Below are 23,381 nucleotides of genomic sequence, written 5' to 3' on the forward strand. Positions count from 1 at the left end.
TAAAATGGACGTACTTTTGTTTTTAATAGTAATGCAAATTTAAGTAATTACTAAACTCAGGAAAGTCACTCATTGATTTGCAGTTACTGATTGCAATTACTGATAACCCAAAGGCCCCTGCACGTGCTGTCGCTTTAAATGTATCAGAAGGCTCTACCTGCAGCCACTTTTAAGACAGCTGCTCTTCGCCAAGGTGCACTTAGCGGTCATGCATGCTGAGACACTTGGTTTTGGCCTTGCAATAGCTGATAATGCAAAGGTCCCTGTACATGCTGTCACTTTAAATGTATCAGGAGGCTCTGGACTGGAACCCAATTTTGAGAACTGATGCATTTCCGTGTTAAACATGAAATTCTAATTCATTTCCATTACGAAAATGATTGTAATTTACGAAAAAAGATCATAATTATGAAAATTCCATATAAACTTGACATTTCACCCAATTATGCAAAAATATGAATTTTTGATTATGGCCATAATTGTAATTTCGTAAATTATGCAAAATTTTGTGTAATGGTAATCAGGTCATTATGCTCATCACTAGCACTCAGTAAATAATTTGGGTGCCGCCAAAAGACGGAGCACAACTACTGTAATGTGTCCGCTATAAATAGCTGGATAACTTATTTCATCTTTCCCCCACTATCCACAGCAGTCTGGAGGGGGAATAGTAATTAACACCATCGGAACTTGTGCAGGAGCAGGGTGAGACATTTATCGGCTTTACCCTGCGCCCGAATCTCACGGCTGAATCATAGGTATGCAGGAGGAGTGGTGCCTCTTGCCCTGATCTATTGTGTTCCTTCTGTCACAGGGAATGCAACCTCCACCATAAACATAGCCTGAGTTTAGGATTTTCTATTGTGCAAAAGTTTTAGTTTTTTTTTAATTTTTTTATGGCATTTAAAAGAATAAATGTGTAATTGCCACTAAACAGCACAGGCACATATACATAAATTTTCAAAAATGACAGACAAAACAAAAAAATTCAATGAAAGTAGTGAACAAAAATAAATTCATTTTCCTTTGAATCTCTTAATAAATTAAAACCTAGCAAAACAAATATAAATTCATTTTTTATTTTGATCTCAATAAACTAAAACAAATGAATCTCTAGATATTTGAATATTTTATTTAGTTTTACACAGCACATATGATTTTTACATTCAGTATATTTACAGGCTTTTTTCCCCCCAAGCTGTTGCAATGTTCTGATGGAAACCTTCAGAGACTAATGTACTAATGCAAAGCACATTTTCAATTTTATATATTTATGGCATTTTAATGAAATAACAATAATATTTACATGATTGATTTATTTATTTGTCAACAATGTCACATGCAATGACATTTAGCTGTATGCAGTATTGTGGAGCCCAGAGGATCTACTATATATAATATTTTTTTTTTACAAATCTCTTTATTTTCTATTGTGATACAAATAGAACATTCTTTACAAAGCTTGTTGTCATTATCCTTGGAATAAATAATGAAATTCAATAACCATAGAAAACAACCTACACAATATTTTCAATGCCTGTAAAAATGTACAAAATAAAACATATAAACGATACAGTTGTTAATTTAAATGTACTGCTGGTGAGTCACAAATTATACATTACTTTGGACTTAAGGAGATCGAAGAGCATATTGTTTCAGTAAATGGGGAAAAATACACACTAATCTATAATAATTTCCAAGCCAACTGCTATATGTATGTATGTATGTCCCACATATGCTCCGTCTTGCTCCACCCCACTCTGTGTCTGTCTGCCCTGCACATGCCGCCTCCTGTTCTCCCCCTGCTGGGATTGGCCATGGCTTTGATTGTATGGCCTTGCATGTGGTGAAATACTGTGCATGTGTGGCTGGATGACACACACACACATGTAGTGGGATGGTGCATGTGACGTCCAGAGACATCACGCACACACATGCTTCCGGGCAGCATAGTAGGTGCCAACAGCTAGTATTTAAATCATTTTTTCTTTTAATAATAAACTAAAACCTGGTGATAAGGATTAACCTCCTTGGTGGTATAGACAAGCTCAGCTTGTCCATAACCGCCGCAGGGCACCGCTCAGCCCCCCCCCCCCCCCCCCCCCCCCCGATTTTCGTAGTTTTTTTTTAAAACACGCAGCTGGCACTTTGAGCCGCTACCCGCCGTGTAACAGGTCCCCCCCCCGAGACCCCGTCCGCAGCCTGGCCAATCAGTGCAAGGCAGCGCTGAGGGGTGGATCGGGACTCCCTGTGATGTCACGACGTCGATGACGTCATTCCGTTTGTTGCCATGGCGTTGGGGGAAGCCCTAAAAAAAATCCCGTTCAGAACGGGATTTCCGGATGGGCTTGATCGCCAATGGCGATCGGAGGGGTGGGAGGGATGCCGCACGGAGGGGGGAATCATGTAGCTAGCGCTAGGCTAGCTACATGATATTAAAAAAAAATGCAAAAAATACTGCTGTGCAGCCACCCTGGTGCAATCAATAGAACGCCTGGGTGGTTAAGTTGTAGTGCTTCTAAGGGACAGTCTCTTCTATGAGGGTACTCCTTGAAGGTAGTGTCCCTCAGAGGCATTTACAACCTAATCCTTATTATAGTCATTCTAGTCTTATGTCACTAGTCTCCTACCACAGCCCAATGTCAAAAAAAGGTGAATCATTTAACTTTTTCATATGTATTGGAATGTGGGAGAAAACTGGAGTGCCCAGAGAAACCCCCCACAGACACGGGGCGAAAGTACATTCTCCATGCAAACAGTAGCAAAAGGGGAAACCGAACCTGGGATTCAAGACAAACTCCTTCCTAAAAAGTCATGGTTGAAACTATATGCATAATAGTTCAAAGTAGCTGTTTTGGTTGCTTAAGTAAATAGTATTTTTGTTGTGGATATCATGTATATTGTACATTTTAAAGTAGCGAAATACAAAAATGTTTTATTCATACCTCCAAAACATAGGATCTTAAAAAAGGCCTAGCATAGATCTAATGTCTATGTGATGCTTGCAAAAATAGGGAGATCCATCGTAAGATCTTACTGATTTAAGGTTACATTTTTACTTTTTATACATAATATTTGAAATATATTACACAAGTAGTTATGGGTTTGATTCCATTTCTTTGGTGTAAAAGTAAATTTTTAGACATGTCTGACTTGTTTTTGTGAATGTTAAAACCATTTTTGTCACTTTTTTATAATTCCTCACCTCGGTTTGTATGAAATTATATTTTATATTTTTCTCCTAAATTTCTCAGAGGAGATCATTTTTTATCTTCTCTTTAAAATAACTTTTCAGCATTATGCAATTAAAAATGTACCAAAAAGTAGTTGCAAAAGAACTGTTCAAATTATTTTGTATATTTTCTTGCTTGTAGAGGGATTAAAAGGCATTTTATTGACAAGGTGTGAATATATCTTCCAAGACTACCCTATTAGCATTTTCCCTATTAATATTTATCCTGAGTTATCTCCAAAGAGATATTTTTAAGCCTTACCAATAAAATACCTTTAAAGCCCCAACCAAGCAAGACATTATCCAAAATAACTTAGATATTACCTTTAGCCTACTTTTTGGTACTTTTTCAATTGCTAGGTGGTGGAAAGTTATTTTTAGAGAAGATGAAAAATTATCTCCTTGGAGAAAACGAAAGAAAAAAATTGAATAAAAGCATTTGTCCTTTGTAGCATGATATCTAAAACATTCAAAATAGTTTTATGATGAGGATCACAAAATATTTATGAGAATTATTTCTTATCATGACTTGTTACATGGAATGATGCATCTAGAGATTTCGATCTTTTAGAATACCAAGGCCAGTCAGATATGTCATTTCCATCATTTGCAGCACTCTTATAAGAAATATTACATTGAATTTGAACAGACACTTATATTTCCAAGAAATGTGCATGACATACCAACTAATACATAGCTATTTTCTCATAAGTGGGTATAAGATAAATATTATCTTCTTACTATACTTTGTTTCTCAAGTTTATTAATAAAGTTAAAGAGCTTGAATTGGTAACTATTTATACTGTAAAATATCCAAGTCGATAGCAATATAAGCACTGTGATTAAAGACGTATTATCTTATTTTGATAATACCCAAATTAAAGGTGTATTTGTGATTATTTTTTATTTCTAATGTGCTATTCTACATGCACTGCTGATATAACCGAAAAAATCCCCAATGCACTTGCTGAAACAAACTGTGCTTTTGTGAATTTGCCTTTTGCATATATTTTTTTGTGTAAAGGTTTTTATATATCCAAGATATAATGCATTTGAAGAAAAATAAAGTAGCTGAAACTAGACTTTTTTTTTTCTGTTATAAAATATATTTGATTGCTCCTAAAGACTTAGTAGCATTTTTCTTTTTAATAAGGTGAAGGAGACACCTTGGTACTTGTAAATGCAAGGCATGGTCTAGTTCCAGCCAATTCCAGTTCAGATCACTGCCACTATGGAGTGAGTGTTTCCTAACTATTATGTTCTGGAACAAATACATTAAAATAAATTATCATTCTAAATTAAAATAACAATGTGAATTGAAAAAATAAATATTTTAATTAGGAAAATTTGAAACATTACCTACAGCTGCTTGCATATTTATAAATTGCAGCAAGCTGTAGGATCTCCATACGGGTAATATAAACAGGATGATCACATCGTACAGACTACATATTGAATCAGTGCAGCCACACATCATCTTGCCACTCTCCATTATACATGAATTAGATAATCTTTCACCTGTTGAGTTCAGTGTCACGCTAAGTGCCTCTTGGCATGCAGCAAGTGTTGTGATTTATTATTAGGAATCCTGACACGAACTGCAAACAAAAGGTTAATAAACGCTTGCAATACTGGTCATGCAAAATGATTGTTCTTGATCATTTTGGATAGCATATTCCCATGCAACAATAAAAGGAGGAAAAGGTCAGCACAGCTCAAACTCAAAGGAACTTTAGTTGCTTCATAGTGCAGGTACAATAATACAAATGGCACATACCGGTGGCAGCATCCAAACAATGTGGGCGGGTGCAGCAGGGTGCTAGAGCCTAGCACCCTACACCCATCCCTTTTTTCTTTAACACTCTTTCCCCTGAACCTCTGCCACAAAGGTGGCCTGCATCTCTCCCCCATGCTTTATTTTACTCACCCATACAGGTCCACTTCTTTGGTGGTGACATCATTTTCCCCCTTTAGGCCCCTTTTACACTTGCAGGTCAAGCCTGTGTTGCGGTACCCCATTTTACTGCAAAAGGCCACAAAAGCAATAAGTCTTCATAGACTATGAAAGTCTATGAAGACTTTAACACTTATTGCGGGCCATTGTGATATGCTGTAAGTATCCAAGCCAAAGAAAGAGCTGCAGTGCGTTAACTTACCACAAGCACCACGCTTAACACACATAGTGTAAACAACGGAGAGTGGTTCATCATGGCATATGCTGGACAGATGGGAATCCCAGTGACATGCTCCCTCACCAGCAGGGAGTATATCACTGAGTGGGGGGCAGCAATATGCATATGATCCTATTGGCATACTCTGCCGCAGCCCGCAAGGTTATATGAGTGAGGGTTTTTTTCAATGTGGCAGGAGCATTGCATCACACCTCAATGCAAAAAAAAAAAAAAAAAAGTGTTAAGCCGGCCTACAATTGAACACCCTGATTCTCCTCATACCAGCCTTTTTTCCAGTGATTGAAATGGCTGGCTGGCAGTTAACTTCCATCACATCTATTTGAGCATCACACAATGCATCTTTTTGAGCATCACACAATGCCACTGAGTCACAAGCCCACCTGTAGAAAAAAAATACGTGAGTGAGTATGTGGCATATAAAGCCGTGCTCCCCACCCACAGGAACTAACAAGGGAGTGAGTGAGTATATTTAAGTATCATGTCAAATAAGCTTACAAACCTGCCATCGTTAAAAAGAAAACTAACGTGCTAAGTATTTGTGCCAGTAGACATACTCCTGAAAGTAGTGCACACTCTTCATTGTTGTATGCAACTGTATATGCACCGCTAATACTGTTTCCTAATGTACCTGATTTGTTTTTTTTTTTTCTGCTGCCTTCATCTACATTTTTAAGTTTCCTAATAAAATAGGTCCTTGTAAATGAAAGTGATTGAAGGTGAGAATAAAAACGATTACAGGCTAGGGTTAATCACTATGTTGGGGGGGGGGGGGGAGTGTTAAAGTTAGAGTATAGTGCTGGGGAGATTCCATATAAGAGTAGGTTTAGAAACAAGATTAGGCATTAGATGGGAATATACATTGGGAGCTAGATTAGGCATAACTAAGACACTTATGCTGGGGAAGGGGGATGTTAGTATTAGTTATTACCAGGACTGGTGCCCAATCGGCACTGCACCACTGTGTCCCCACTTACTGACTGCCTCTTCCTCTTCTTTAACTTCCGCTAGGGCTTATTTTCAGGGTAGGGCTTATATTTCAAGCATGCTCAAAATTCCAGCTAGGGCTTATTTTCAGGGTAGGTCTTATTTTCAGGGAAAGAGGGTAGGAATAAATTAAAATAAGGGAGAGGAGAGTTATGGTTAAGCATCATCATGGGGAAGGTAGGGAGGTGGGAGATGTTACGATTCAGAATTAGGAAGGGGGAGCATAACTTAGGCACAGTACTGAGCACTCAGCCACACTAAAATTCTATCAGCCTTACATCTCTTAGATTACTTTAAGTAAATGTGCATCCCAATGTGATACCAGGTAAACTTCATCTATGATTTTGTAAGTATAATCCCCCCCCCCCCCAATCCCCCGGAAAGGGAATAGGAGCAATGCGGAGGAATTGGCTGGGGGAAAAAATCCCAGTTGTCCACTTTAATACAGTAAATAATACATTCTTTCTACATACGTTAAACTGTAATGTATTTGCATTCAACAAAAATGTAATGTGGAGAGAATATGGTATTACTAAACAGATATAGCATTTATTTATTTAAAACTACTGTACACATTGTTTAAATATAATAATAAATATGATTTATAGGGATCATTATTATACTATTATTATAATACAGATTTCTGTGTCAAGAAAATACACTTGGTGGTTATACCTACAATATACAGAAAGTCATTCTTCAAAAAAGTCAATACACAGCACAATTCACTGTTTGTGCAATAGCATAAGACATAAAATACATTGAAACACAAACATATATTACAGATCATTGTCTGTTTTTTTTTACTTTTATTTTTTTTAAATATCTTCTTGTACTTAACCATTATGATTATAGCTAAAGTAGCGTTTTGCTAATAAATGGGCATTGACAGTAAAGAGCAAAGCATGTTAGCTACACTATCAAGTTAAGCACAAATAGCAAATTAATGTATAATAAATGTAACATATTACATTGGCTTATTTTTAGACATATAAATGGCTGAATTTCCAATTACATACAAAAAAATGGCTGACAAAATGTTTTATATGTGTATATATAATATATATTGCTACAGGCTTTTAAAATAATATAACAATATATAATATGTATAGTGGTCAAGTTTTCAATTTCTATCAAATGGTTCATACAAAGTCAAAATATATTTTACTAAAGCCATAAAGGAATTCATATAGTCGCATTGTCATCAAAACATTTTGAGTGAAAATGTGTCCATCCTTTAAAATTGTACTTCTATGGTACATATATAGCAACAGTTCTCGCAGCAATATCAATCTGTACAGCATATAGCCTAGCCAGATAAATAATCGTTGCATTTATCTATTCAAGGACGTAATGCAATCTTGAGAAATAGCTGGTAGTTGCTAAAGTCCGTCTTGTGATAAATAGTCCTTTAACTTTTCCAGCCTGCCCTTGACAAAATGATGATATAAACTTTTGTGCTTTGTTTTGTGCTATGGCTTTTAGGCACTGATACATTACATTAAATGCTCTCCAAGTAACACAAAACTATTTGATTTCAGAGTAAATTTTTTTCCTATATTGGCTTTTTTTCTTAACACTATGGCTATTTATATTGGTGATGTGTAATGTTGTAATAGTCTCAAAACCATAAAATGTATTTATTTTAGTTCATGATGGGTTACTTTAACTGGGAATGACATGTAAATCTAATGTTAACATAGTACAGTAATAACATAATGCTTATTCACAGCTCATACCTGATATTGGTTTACAGAAAGACTTCCAAGGGACATTAATAAGTCATTCATATGTCCACAAGAATATGTCGTGGCCTTTCTATACCTATAAACAAATTCCATGTAGCTTTCTCAGTCTGTATGCCAACATTCATTTTTAACATACGCATATTATTCTGCATATCATTTATTTATGTTACATTTGTACAAACATAATACATATATCAAGTGCAACATGCAAGAGATGCTGCATTGGAGAAAATATCAACTCTGCTCTCCCCTTTTATTAAAAAGTGCTCACATTCTTTGTACCAAGCAAAATCCGCAGTGTTCCTCTAATGCCACAAGTGAGTTAAAGCCCTGTAGTTATCTGTGTAACTTCAGAAGTCATATCATCTCGAGCAGGAACACCTGAATCTAGAGATGACATTTCCACGGCTAGTCATACCTGATGGTTAGTCCTATCTACTGTATTGGCAGTGGACGCATGGTCATGGGTATTGTGGCGCAAGCGTGTTGAGTTTTGCTGCTCAATGGTTGAAGTTGTTGGAATACAAAATTCTCTGAAGCATCTCTTAAAGTTCTCATCCAGAAAAGCATAAAGAACTGGATTAAGGCAACTGTTTGTGTAACCTAGAGCAATGCACACATGCCATGTCACTGTCTGAAAGAGAGAAGGAGGGATATTGATCAAGGCTTTTATAATCACATAAATGTGGATAGGGGTCCAACAGACAATGAACACAGCTACCACTACGAGCACCATCCTGGTGATTCTTCTCAGGTTTCTGTCTTTCTCTTTGGAGCCAGAAAGCATACGCACACTTTTGAGTCGTAGAATCATCATCCCATAGCATACTGTGATGATAAGGACTGGCATGATAAATGCAAAGATAAAGACACATATTTTTAGAAGGTTATCCCAATACCATGACGGATGAGGAAATATAAGAGCACAATCAGTAGATCCTGTAGAGAGGTAAAAAAGAAACAATAAATATTGTTACAGATCCGATATATGAACATATAATTCAATGTATGTTCTGCAAAATACCAAGTTGATGCATTTCTTAAGTGACTTTTTAAAATAGCAAATTGACTCAGTATGTATTCCTAATCAGATTAATTGTAGTGGATTTTTAAATACATCTGCAATAACAGTTGGGAATCTCTCCCTTTTTGTTCATCTAGAATGTTTTATTATATTTTCAAAAATGTCCGGTTTTAGTCAGGGAGCACACATACAAAAATTATACACTTCTGCGCTGCTCATTGTAGTCATTGGCCTGCTTGGGCAGCACACGCTGTTTGCATTCATTCATGTTCGTGCTTGTGTTTTTTGGTGCAATTTTAAATGACAGCAGGTTGCTTTTTCTATACATTTTCTAAATAAATACATTCAATTGTGATCCATTGCTGAAAATCAAGTGCGGGAAATGCAATCATACCTGCAGTGTGCCGCAAACTGCCAGAATTGCCCACAAAACTGCCGTTGCAAGTGTGCTCCCACCCTAAAGGTGCCCATACACTCGTCAGATTGGCAGCAGATAGATAAGAAATGCATCTGATGACCTATCTGATGCGTTTTTAGAACATTTTTTACCAGGATAGATTTCCAATAGATTTCAGTTTGAAATCTATTGAAATTCGATCTGATGGCATTTTTTTGCCATCAGATTTCCATTAAGGCCAATGCAAAATGATAAGCAATCTCATCAGATCGACCTAAATTTTCCACCCTACCAGTTCGATGGAAATCCATCGAAATCGATCGAAATCGGCCATCGATCGGTCGATTGGCCAACCGATTTGCAATCGATCGGGATCGATCGCTCGGCCACAAAACCGGCTGAGTGTAGGGCATATTTCCACCTCAAAGTGTTAAATTGCATGCGTTAAAACACACACATTTTCTGATTTCACACTTGCACATTTTTTCCATGAGTTTCTATGCATTTTTTTTGCATTTTTCATGCATTGTTTTTTTGGGCAATACTTTGAGCAATATCTATCTTTGGTTATTTCTTGCAAAAAATGTATGCATAAATGCATATATACCTAACTACACATGTATTTTCCTTAAAATACATTATACATAACATCTAGGAAATTGCAGCATTGTGTCTGATTTTTTTTTTTTTAATGCATGCAAAATTCCCATAGGATGGAAACTATCCCATATACTTTCATGTATCATGAATTCTATTACAAATTTGCATGCAGAATAAATGTGGAAAAAGACATTTGTCCATTAATTTTAACCAGGAAATATGGTACTAGCATGCACCCTTAGATATCCCAGCTTATCCAGAGGAAGGTGAAACATGTTTACAGTGCCTGGGCCAATTAGCCCTAAAAGGGGAAAAAAACCCATCCAGATAGTAATGAGATAACTTCCTAGAATCTGTGAGAAAACGCGGAAAAGCCGCCGCGTGTACTGACAGCAAGGCGGCTGATTCCGCGTCCAACGCGGCGGTCTGCACGCGGAAGCGTGCATCTAGTGACATGGCAGAACGTGGAAAAGCCACTGCATGTAATGACAGTAAGGCGGCTGGTTCCGCGTCCAGCGCGGCAGTTTGCACGCAGCAGCGTGCAGCTAATGTGGCTGAGCCTGTTAGTTCACACAGGTTTAGGAATACGCGCGCGCTCGCTGAAAGGCAGAACTTTTATGATGGCCAAGGAGGGATCAGCTGACCAGGCCGGTCAGCTGACCTCAGAGCTGGTAGCCATTGGTTGATCACTTCAGGGTGGCGCCAGAGAGCAATGCACTATATATGCTTGTTGATGGCTATTCTCAAGTTGTCTGCCGTTGCGAACACTACGTGGAAGCACTCAGACCTTAGTCAGATCCAACAGTGTGTTTGAACCAGGAGGACCTGGGAATTCCCACTGAGCCAGATTACTTGTGTTATTATTCTGTTATACTTCAGACTAGTTCCAGGGTGTAGAGACCATGGACCTCACACCCAAGACTAGGGAATTTGTGTTATCATTCTGTTATACTTCAGACTAGTTCCAGGGTGTAGAGACCACGGACCTCACACCCAAGACTAGGCATTGTTTGATATTTGTTATGACCTGTTCTGTTGCTTTCCTGACTATCCCTCAGCTTTCTGATTCGGTACCACGCATATCTGATATTCCGTTGTCAAACCCTGCCTGCCGTGGATACTGAATCAGTTTTCTGTCTTTGTACTTTGTCTGTCCGTGTGTTGCCGACCTGGCTTGCCCGATCTCGAGAGCTATCTCGCCTCTTAAGAGATAGTCTCCAGATCTGTCAGTGACATCCACCTTCAGGTGTCACTCACTCTCTGGTCCTTCCTACCGCAGCCTGACTCTACCCCTTGGAGAGTCTCAGGCTGCTGGAAGGTTCTGTGCTCTATGTGAGCAGTATTGCTTATACTGTCTAAGATCACCTGCTCTTCAGGTGCGTTACTCAAAGTCATACTGTTACACCAAACACTCACGAGTATACATAGGTGTCCAGAGGTTAGAACTATATCTGTATTATTGGTGATTCTGCAGATCATCCATAATCAGGTATATATCTGCATTCTTGGTGATACTGCAGATCATCAATAATCCGATTCTCTCTGCGTGCTGACATCGATCGTTACAGAATCCCAGGAATTGCCTGGTAATTATAGCCATGGATATTCTTCAATGCAAGGAAAGCATGCAAGCCCTCTTTAAATGTAGGAAATAGAATTTGCCATAGCTACTTCCTGTGGTAATATTGTCCACATTTTAACCACTCTTACAGTAAAGAACCTCTTCCTGAATACATGTCAAAAACTTTTTTTCCCCATACACAAGTTATATTTAGAGATGGCCCGAACGGTTTGCCTGCGAACGGTTCCAGGCGAACTTTAGGTGGTTCACGTTTGCCGGCGAAGGCAAACTTTTGTGGAAGTTCGATTCGCCCCCATAATGCTCCATTAAGAACAACTTTGACCCTCTACATCATAGTCAGCAGGCACATTGTCCCAATCGGACTACACTCACTCCTGGAGCCCCCCCCCCCTTGTAAAAGGCAAGGTTCTCCTGCCATTTTATTCACTCGTCTGCCTACAGTAATTAGGGGACAGCTGCTGACAGACTCTGCTAGGGAAAGCTTAGTTAGGCTCTTGTAGGCTTGTTATCTTGCTCCTGGCTGATAGTTATTCCTTATATTGCACCCCCCCACAGCTCCCTTACTCCCTCCTCCTCCTCTGGAGGAGGGTCTTGTCTTCCAGGGAATTGTAGGATTTCAAAAGCCAGCTTACATACCTTGGCCGGGAATTGAACCCAGGTCTTAGTGCTTGGTAGGCAACTCTCTTCACCAATATACCACCACCAACACTACATGCTGAAGCCAGCCTAGCATGTACCATTATGATATATCCAAGAGAAAATTGAGCTTGCTTAGGGATTTGTAGGATTTCAAAAGCCAACTCACATGCATTGGCCAGGAATTGAACCCAGGCCTACCGCGTGGTAGGCTGCTATCCTAACCATTATACCACCAACACAACACACTACAATGCTACATGCTGAGCCAGCCTAGCATGTACCATTATGATATATCCAAGAAAAAAATGAGCTTGCTTAGGGATTTGTAGGATTTCAAAAGCCAACTCACATGCATTGGCCAGGAATTGAACCCAGGCCTACCGCGTGGTAGGCTGCTATCCTAACCATTATACCACCAACACAACACACTACAATGCTACATGCTGAAGCCAGCCAAGCATGTACCATTATGATCTATCCAAGACAAAAATGAGCTTGCTTAGGGATTTGTAGGATTTCAAAAGCCAACTCACATGCATTGGCCAAGAATTGAACCCAGGCCTACCGATTTTCCTCAGGTGGTCTTCCCATTGCAGTTTGTGTTTTTCCGTCATGTGCCTTCATAAGGCAGTTGTCCCTATGCCGGTCTTGGTCTTTCCACAGCTCAATTTTTGGTGGCAGAGTACAGATGGCAGATTGCTCTCATCTGAGGCAGACACACAGAAAAATGTCCACACCGCTGAGCCCTGGGATGGTGGCACTTTGGTGGTGGTGTCAGCATCTGAAGTTGAAGGGCATGCTGGCTGTCCATAGGTGGCGAAACATGCTGCCTGACACCGCCAAGAGCTGTTTCTGATGTTCCCCTGGTCATTATGTCTATTAGGATACCACGTGACATCCATGCCAGTGTCATCATCATCATCCTCATAATCATCCTCCACAGCTTCACTTGTATCAGACACCTCATAATCTGCACCAACAGCAGGTACTTCATCATCCTCACACCTTATGTCCATAGTGACGCCTAACTCAGACATATGAGGTGGTGTAACTTGCTTAGTGCCTTCATCTTGTTGGAACAATAATGGCTGTAAATCTGTTAATTCCCCACCAAATGACTCCGGTGAAGTGTCAAATGGACTGAATGTGGGGTTTGTAGTAGTGCTGGTGGCTGCAGAAGATTTGGTGTTCTGTGTTAAATAGTCAACTACGTCCTGACAATCTTGGGAGTTGATGGGACGTGCCTTCTTCTGAGCACTGTACTTTGGTCCAGGGCTGCTCGAAATCACATCCACACGACCTCAAACAGACCTGCCGGGTGGCCTGCCTCTGGGTCTGCCTCTGCATGTTGTTTTGTTTATATTGGGGGGGATGAAGTGAAAGGTATGCACTGACTTGACTAATATAATGTGCAGTCACACAGGTGCAGGGAAAAGGTATGCAGTGACTTCTGGTAGAACAATGTGCAGTCCCACAGGTGCAGTGAAAGGTATGCAGTGACTGGTATATAAAACAGCGTGCTGTCACACAGGTGCAGTGAAAGGTATGCACAGACTGGTATTACAATACAATGTGCAGCTGTCATACAGGTGCAGTGAAAGGTATGCACAGACTGGTATTACAATACAATGTGCAGCTGTCACACAGGCACTGTGAACAGGTATGCAGTGACTGGTATATAAAACTGCATGCTGTCATACAGGTGCAGTGAACAGGTATGCAGTGAATGGTATATAAAACTGCATGCACAAGACATTCACAAGATCTTTTTTTAGCTGAAATGCTATTTACATAATCGGTAGTGTTAAATCTCTCGTTTGGGATGTATCAATAGACAGGCACACATCAGTGGACCTTTACGCACTTTCCAAAAGAGGATAATGAGATGATCCGGGCAGCAGTAACATGATCATCTATTATGACCTCATTACAGACATATTTGAAGGCATTTAGTTTATTTATCAGCTGAACTGTAGTCAGTAGGGTGGGGAAACAGGAAATATGGGCTCCCATGGCAAATGGACAATTTGGGCGCCGCTAATCACTAATGCTAAATATCGTCGAATGGGCGCCAAAGCAGAAACTGGCTGCCTGTTGCAAATTATTGCATGCCCCTTACATAATATCACTTCATATCACATATACCTAAATGTATTGTTTATCCCCCACTATTCACTATAATTTTAAATTTCCACTACTGTGTGCCAAAGCAGAACTTTGGGTGCCCCTTCAAAAATTATTGGGCATTCATTGCATAATTATCGTTTTTTTAAAGTTTACTTTCATTGTAAACAGGAATAAACTAGCATATCATTTATAAAGGAGTAATAATTAGGTCTAGTTATGCAGTACTAATGTTCATATTGGTCCATACTTGTATCATATCTCCATTAGGATCATAATGGCATAGAATAACCGCTACCAATATACATTTTCTGCAATATTAGAAATAATTATTTTTGTCTTAGTTTTCATCATAAGTGTCATAAGGCGTAGAATAACAGCTACTAATATAATGTTGCAATATCAGCAATTATACATTTTGTGTTAATTTTCACCATAAGGGTCATAATAATATAAAATAATGGCAAGTAATGTAAAATATTGGCAATAGTAATAATTTCAAGGAATAATGGTAATAAAATAGAAAATATCAATGATAAAGTTTGTGTTGTGTAATATACATGTGTTAGTTTTCATCGTGAGTTATAATCACACAGAGTAATGCCTATTAATGTGAAAAATCGATATTTATAGTTACAAAGAATAGAGGCTATTGTAAAAAGACAATATTTTACATGAATAAATGATAAATAAATGGATATAGAAATTACTTACAAACTTTGGCTTCTCCATGCTCCCAAGTTTCCTCATGCCATAATTTATTGTATGCGGGCATGGAGGCAATAAATCTACTTTTTAAGTAGCCCACATTAAGCTGCATATAGATATTCGCTTTTTGCCAGCCAATACAATTATCCTCTATAATAAAACCCTCACTGTCGTTGCGCCCAGCAGCTGTCCGTGTCCCAGGTTTTTTGTTACTGCGCATGTGCACAGTAACGGACAGCTGGACGGGACCAGGGAGCGAGGCGAGGTGGGCGAGCGTGGTGGGTGCGGCGGCGAGCAAGGTGGGCGAGCGAAGTGGGTGCGCGCATTCGCACTGGTGGCAGCAAAAAGACCTAGAGCCCGTTTTTAAACAGGCTTGGGTCTACTAGTTTGCAATAATTTTAGCCAGTCTATCCATCAGTTTGTGAATTATGCATATTTGGTGCAGCAGAGCTTCATCTACTGTTCCATATAGATATGTTGAGGATATACAGTACATGAGACCTGCTGTTTAGTGGGAACAAATCAATTTAAATGATCTTTTCTGTATTTTACTTGCATGAAATTTGACAGGCACACAATAGGAAGATATATACAAGCATACGACTGACAGCTGAAACAATGTTGGACAGTTAATTAATGTAATGTCTTTGTGGGACTGGAGCTTTAACCTTGCAAAAATGTAAAAAGTTTTCAACATTTTAACATTTTTTTATTTGAAGAAGTACCACAACGTGCTCTCTATTCATTTACTCATTTTGATACAAAGCTAAGTTTTGTTTTGCTTTCCTTTGTTTTGTTTGCACCACTCTACTTATCTAGTGCTAGTAATTTATATCTATTAATAAAGTGTGTGGCTGTGATGCAATGTTTCAACTTCTTGCCAGCTGCCGTAATTCAACCCCTTGAAGAGGTAAAGGAATGATTTATTTCAGTGCATAATGGTCACTGAGAGATTCTACTTTTGACGGCACTATTCAATTGCTTTTGGTTGCGTTATTACTGGCTGTACATGGTTTATGTGACATAGTCACAAGAGAACCCAAGCAATTATTGAATTTCTTTAAAAACAATTGATTTCCTTCACATTTTATCCAATCACAGTATTCAGATATCCAGCCTCTTGTGTACAGAAACTTAGTTGCTGCAAGAAAAAGAACAAACCTCTATATCTATATCTATCTATCTATCTATCTATCTATCTATCTAAATAATCAGAGCAGATGTCTGAATTTAGAGAAGGTGCGGGGTAATGATAGTGATTGTTGCAAGTTGGTGACTCCAGGCATTCAGATTGGTTTGGTATCCAGGATTGGCGTGCATTGGGAGAAGGGTGGGCTTTACATGCCACTCCTCCAAGTCCAGGCCAGAGGCCTGCAGATGGAGGGTTAATAAGCTCACCTGCTGTTGCATAAGAGGCTGCATATCTCCGTATGCAGTGGGCTGTGTGTGTAGCAAGGAGGCTCCTGAAGGGCCATGTAGCAGAAAGTGACTGCACAGTCTGATGTAGCAGAGAAGCTACCAAAGTGCTGGAGTGAGTAGGACTCCAGTACTGGAGATCCGGGTAAAGCCTGCACAACTGAGTGGCAGACAGAGCCATTAGGCCCATGGTGAGTTTGCACCATCATATATTCTATTCAATTTCAGCTTTCTGCACGGAATCATTCTAAGAACTATCTTTCTTAAATAATGTTCAAGTGATTATAACAATTAAAAAATTGAGTGATTAGATTCAATAGCCCTTATTCAAGTCACCTTTTCTCCTAAGTTTTCTCCTAGGAGATACATTTTCATCTTTTGTTAAAATAGCTTTTCAACACTCTGAATTTGAAAAAGGACCTAAAATTGTTAAAAAAAAAAAAAAGTACTACCAAACATATTCTTGTTTGCTGGTGACTTAAAAGGCGTTTTATTGATCAGGTGTGAAAATGTCACCTAGGAGAGGTCTTTGGAGAAAAAATGAATTGCATAAGGGCCATTGTTATTTGTCAGCTTTAGGCCCATATGCAATTCACTTTTTCTCCTGAGTTTTCTCCTAAGTGATATTTTCAAACTTGTAAATAAAATGCCTTTTTTTAAATCACCAGCAAGACAATTCTTCAAATAGTTTTGATAGTACTTTTCCACCTCATTTTTGTTACTATTCAGCAAAGTGCTGAAGTGTTATTCTAAATAGAAGATGAAACATTATCCCCAGGAGAAAAATCGGTTTTGTATATGGGCCCTAATGTATTAAAAATATCCGTGTATGGCCAGCTTAATATCTATAGGACCCTGCCTTATGCTAGGTACACACCGTACAATTTTCTGGCAGATTTACCTGCCATATCGATTATTTCCAACATGTCTGATCTGAATGTCAATAGATTTTTTAGATTTTCTGATCTTTTTTTGACTTTCTGATCTTTTTTTTTCTGATCATTTTTCCAATTGATTTCCATTTAAGTGAATGAAAATCAATCAGAATATCAATTGGAGAAATGATTGAAAAAATGAAAAATCAATCGAAATTCAGATCAGAGAACATGGAATAGTAACAAAAATGAGGTGGAAAAGTACTATCAAAACTATTTGAAGTATTGTCTTGCTTACTGGTGATTTTAAAAAGGCATTTTATTGACTAGTTTGAAAATATCACTTAGGAGAAAACTCAGGAGAAAAAGTTGATTTTTCATTTTTTTGATCATTTTTCCAATCGATATTCTGATTGATTCTCGTTCACTTGAAGGATACCCCAAGTGACATGGGACATCATGAGATAGACATGTGTATGTACAGTGCCTAGCACACAAATAACTATGCTGTGTTCCTCTGACTCTGAAAGAGTTAATATCAGGTATGTCAGTGGCTGACTCAGTCCTGACTCCGACAGGAAGTGACTACAGTGTGACCCTCACTAATAATAAATTCCAACTATAAAACACTTTCCTAGCAGAAAACAGCTTCTGAGAGCAAGAAAGAGATAAAAAGAGGAGTTTTTATCAGTGAGGGCTTGTGGACAGCTTGTTGAATTCAGTCCATTCAGTACTGTTTCCTCAACAATGAATAATAAAAAAAAGCAGATTGTGGATTCTTGACAGCAGCAGTGACATGCAATCTTAAAAATAGTTATACAACTGAAAATAAAAATGACTTTTTTTTTCTATACTACCGATGTTCTATTTATCATCCATGCAACACCTACAGTTCATTATCTCATACGTTTTTTATTTCAGGTTTGCTTTTAGTTATTCAACCAAAGTTAAATACTTCCATATTCTAAATGTGCATTACTCCTATAAGGCTATACCAGGAGATAACCAATCCAAATTAACATAACAAAATATAAAGTCCAGGCTCATCTCCCAAATTGGAGGCATTTAAATGAGATTCAATAAGTAAATGTTAAAATCTGCATGGACACATTCAAAACAAGAAGGATTAAACCTTTACACACTCATACACACACACAGGGCCATATCCTATTTCAGGTGATAAGTGCTTGCACATGCGAGCTACTTATCACTTTGCCACCCCATGAGGATTAATGGCAAATGCTTTTGCCGGTTTCACTTGTGCAATGGCTGATCGTTAGGGAGCATTACTCAGGCAAAAGCTTGAGTGATGCTCCCATATCCCGGGCAATGGGGAGCAAGGGTTTGAGCTGTGGTGCTTTCCTCCAGCACTGCTTCTTGCTCCCCGGCAATGCACAAACACCTAAAGTCTGCCACGAGAGCCACTTACTAACATCTGTGCTGCATGCCAGGCACTGCTTGCACGCTGCTCCCGTTGTGCGCCACCCACCATGACCACTGCTGTCCTCTTGTATGGAAACCCAGCAGAAGCAGGTTTACACATCCTGCTGGGGTTCCCTATTCGTACACTAGGTGGCCCAATGAGAATTACCCTAATTAAATACAGCTATTGTAAAACAGCACATTTTACTGTATATTATGATTACTTCAAAATGTTGTTTAGTTATGCCAACATTTGTCTCCACACTCTGCATTTTCTTTCAATGTAGTTATATAGTTCTATAATTGTAAAGTTTTCATTTTTGATTCTTTTTTTTTTTTTTTTTAGGTGAATTGTTATGAATGTACCACAGCAAAGCAAGTTGTGCTAAGGTAATTTCTTCTCAAATTAACTAAATTAAAGCTGATATATTTGATTCTTGTCCTGAAGAATGATCCATGAAATTAATTGGGCAGCATGCTTTGCAAAATTTCATTTCATTTTCTGTTTAAGCTGCATATCTGTGAAATGACACATTTATAGCATGAGTGAATTTTCACAGATCGTAATTGATCGCATACCATGATATGCTACTTGTTAACCTTAAGCATATCAGATACGTGTATCCTATGTCTTATTCAAAGATTTTCTCTGTTTGTAATACCTTGCTTAAAGCCGAACTAAAGGCAAAAAAAAAAAAAAAAAAACCCTAGCATATTGGAAATTCATAACAGTAACAATGTTTAAAGCTTATCTTTGCAAATAGACTGTGCTGCAGTAGGATCTAATTTATTAAGCTCTTTAGGGTTGGAGAACATTATAGAGCCTAAACAAGTCATCAAAATTGGTCTGGATTTATTAAACACTGTCTGCTATTGGAGACAAAAGTTTGTATTGGGATGAAACCCTACTTTTAAAATCATAAAAAAATAAACAAATGTAACATTGATTAAAATGTATATAAATCCCCCCCCCCCCCCCCCCATAAATAATAATTGCAAATGTTATAAGCTTAAGGCTCTAGCACATCAAGAAAATTACAGAACATGGGGCCGTCAGTTTCTATGATCATATCGTCTTCTGCAAGGACAGAGTAAACAGGAAGATGGTAAGGATTAGATAGATTAAGTTTTGAAAGTGGTTGTTGGAGATCATTTTGAGGATGGTAAAATTGGTGGTGTGGTGGCATAATAAGCTGGTCTACATAGAGGTTCAAAAGTAATAAACAATACATTTGGAACACATGAACACTGAAACTAAAATAGCTTCTTGTAGAAAACAGAACTTGATCGTTGGACAATAAACAGGTAGTTCCATCGTTCAGAGTAAGATTGTAATGCCAGTATAGTTAGGAATGCACTGAGAAAGGTTATTGTGTGAGATCCACAATACAATACAACAAATGCTATTTGGAATGATATGTGGGAGAAAACTTACAGAAATTCCAGAAGAGAATGAATGTATAGAGACACATTATATTAGGACATATGAAAGATAATTGTTTTATTGTCCCAATTAAATAATTTGTTGGAAAACTGACTTGTGGTTTTCAAAGACAAGAAAGAAAGACCTTTTCATTAAAAATACTATTTGACACAAAGTATCACGATCTTAGTACTGACCTATCAAACCTCTTTGTTGACAGCTTCATCTCTTTGATAACCTTTTCCAACACACTGTGGAACTCTTATTTATGACTTTTTATATTCTAGCTAGATTCCTACATTGAGTGATAGAAGTATCTCTGTATATTAAGCCAATTGCGTTAAATATTAATTAACTCCTATATATGACTAGTCTCATACATAGTGGTAGAATGGCCTCTATCGATTCTAACGTTCATCAGGTACCACCCAATATTGATTCCGAATCCGATTATCTGACCAAGGGCTAATGCTAGGTACACACTGAGATTTTCTGTCAGATTTACTGTCAGATCGATTACACTTGTTACACTCGTTACACTCTATCCTGGGTGTATCCTGGGTGAGCCCGCATCCCTTGCTATTACTATTAGTTGACAGCAGTGATGAGTGAAATGCCAATATTCTTTTCACATTGTTTTTTGGGAAAATGTCAAATTAGATTTTCAAGAGAAAATTTCAATGAAAATAAGTTTTATTTTTCGTGAATTTTCCAGTAAAATAGTCACGGTAAAATATTGCTTTTTTGCGTTTTCACAGTAAAATATGGATTTTCCACATTTTCCCTGTAAAAATACATTTTTTCCTGAAAAAGATGTGAAGACCTGAAAATTCAATCACTTTTTCGCAAAACTTTTCTGTAGATTTTCAATGCGAACATTCACATGTAACACTGGTTGACAGTAATTAGCAGTCTTTATGACCCTACAGGAGATATGTTTGTGAAAGAACAGCTCTCTTTACAGATTTCATTCAATAAGTTGAGTGGATATATTATCAGCTTGAGGGATGTGTTTAGAATTATTTTTTTTTAGTACATGCAACCCCCCAGCCCCCCCCCCCCCCAAGAATCCTGTTCTGTGACTGATTTTAGGAGAATTAAGTCAATTTAGTCTTTGGCTCGTCTTTACTTATTCTTTGTACAATAAACAATCTTCATGGAACTAGTTACGGTCACTGATCTACTTCAAGGAGAGCCACGGTCCTAAGTTGAGATGGACAATGACATGCATCATTCAGCTAGTTTGTAAACAGAGTGAGTGTTTAATGAAGCTTGGAACTGGGCTGGGCCAATCAGATGCACTTCCTGCTTATTTTGGACTGGCACAATTCAAAGTTTTGCATGAAATTTTCTTGCCAACTGGAAAAATGAGCATCATATTGACCATAACCAATCCCAGCAATTTGAGCATTAATCAGAAACCAGATTTTCCACCCTCTTTACTTTAGGTGAGCTGTATAATTTGGACCAAGATTCAGATACTGAATCTGGAATCACTTCATTAAAGTGAACCTCCGGACTAAAAATCTACTCAGCAGAACTGAAAAGGCTTGGTGTTTCTTTAACAGTTTCACAGCATCAGAACTTTGTTTTTCTTACCAAAGCATCATTTTTAGGAGCATTTTTAGTTTAGCTCCACCCATCAAAGAAAAAAAGCCCGGGCTTTTTTCCCCTGATGCTGTGCAGAGCATGATGGGATTTCCTATGTTGTTGTTCCCGTTGCCTAGCAACTGGGAGAGGTGCTCAGGACACAGGACAGTTGGAACTGTGTCTCATGCTCCTCGTCACCTCCTTTCAACCAAAAAGATGGCTGACATCATGAAATCAAACATTTGCCTGCTGTTTTAAAACAATGTGGGTAAGAGATTATATTACCTAGCTATTTTAATTAACATAACTAATGTAACTTAATGATAGTATGTTTGTTTAGGCTGGAGTTCCTCTTTAATGAAAAAGGCCTGTTATAAAATCTACTACTAGGGTTCATCACTGGAGTGCAGATACAAAATAGAAAATTGTTGCTGTTAAGAACCAATGTTGTCCTGGTCTATCTTATCCGCTTATAGATGAGCCTACCCAAGCAGGCATCCGAGAAGAACAAAAGGATCTTGCACAGTTAGTTATATGAACTGACTGTTGGTTGTGAGAAAAGAAAGGAGAAGATGGGAACCTTATGGCCCACTTGCTACTTCCATCCAATCTCTCCCCTGTTCCTGCTACCAGCTAACACCTCATTTTCTTTTACCAATACACCTCAATCAATACAGCTAGCCCTAGCCTGACCCTCACTTTGAAAAATGCCAGGCACTGGCTGGTGTTAGTGAACATTAGAGAAAGGAACAGAGTAGTATATGAAGGTTGCCGTTTAGGTTACACTTAGGTTACAGGTATAAGAAGGGGTAGGGGGGAAAGTGTAAGCAAGACTAGTCATGCTGACTTGTTCAATGAAACTTGTAGATAAGCACAAAATGGAATCCTCTCAAAAGCAGAGAGCTGGAATCCTCTCAAAAGCAGAGAGCACTGTTAATCTGCCTTCTACCTATGCTCCTGTTCCCTCACTTTTGCTGTTTAGTTTCAGGAAAGAGTCCAGAGCTTGTGTTTGCTTTAAGGATATTCAGCAAGCCCAGGAACTAGACCTCCAAAAAAAAAAAAAAAAAAATCTCAGGCCATCCATTTTAGGGGATGGTTTTTCCGTCAAGTCTGGGCCAATTCAGAATCAGAATCAATTTATTTTCACCAAGTAAGTTTGCACCTACAAGGAATTTGTCTTGGCAGTTGCTTAACAAACACAAACAAAAACGATACAAGGACAGACAGTGTGAATATTACAAGTTAAGGACATTATAAGTATAGTGGCAGTAAGCAATGTGAGAATGGTTCATGTTTAGTTCTGTGCTGATTACTATCAAGTCCTGGCAGCTCTAACGTGGTTCAGCATTAAGTATGGCTACAACTTGAGGAAAAAAGCTGTTCCTGTGTCTGGAGGTTTTGGTAGCGATTGACCGGAATCTTACT

General features: G+C 38.3%; 1 protein-coding gene and 1 long non-coding RNA gene across 2 annotated transcripts in view; one reads left to right on the forward strand and one right to left on the reverse strand.

The window, feature by feature from the left end:
* The window catches only part of LOC137504081 (uncharacterized), a 219,372-nt gene that overhangs the window by 82,169 nt on the left and 113,822 nt on the right, over window positions 1-23,381 (forward strand). The window contains exon 2 of the long non-coding RNA XR_011019411.1: window positions 19,290-19,333. This is a non-coding gene — a long non-coding RNA (uncharacterized lncRNA). The remainder of the gene's footprint in view (window positions 1-19,289; window positions 19,334-23,381) is intronic.
* Window positions 7,648-23,381, reverse strand: part of OPRM1 (opioid receptor mu 1) — a 224,281-nt gene continuing 208,547 nt past the window's right edge. Inside the window, exon 3 of the mRNA XM_068232052.1 lies at window positions 7,648-9,095. Within this exon, the coding sequence (XP_068088153.1) occupies window positions 8,569-9,095 (527 nt within the window). The 3' untranslated portion in view covers window positions 7,648-8,568. The remainder of the gene's footprint in view (window positions 9,096-23,381) is intronic.

This window comes from Hyperolius riggenbachi, chromosome 4 (assembly GCF_040937935.1).
Source record: "Hyperolius riggenbachi isolate aHypRig1 chromosome 4, aHypRig1.pri, whole genome shotgun sequence".
In the NCBI taxonomy this organism is placed as follows: Eukaryota; Metazoa; Chordata; class Amphibia; order Anura; family Hyperoliidae; genus Hyperolius; species Hyperolius riggenbachi.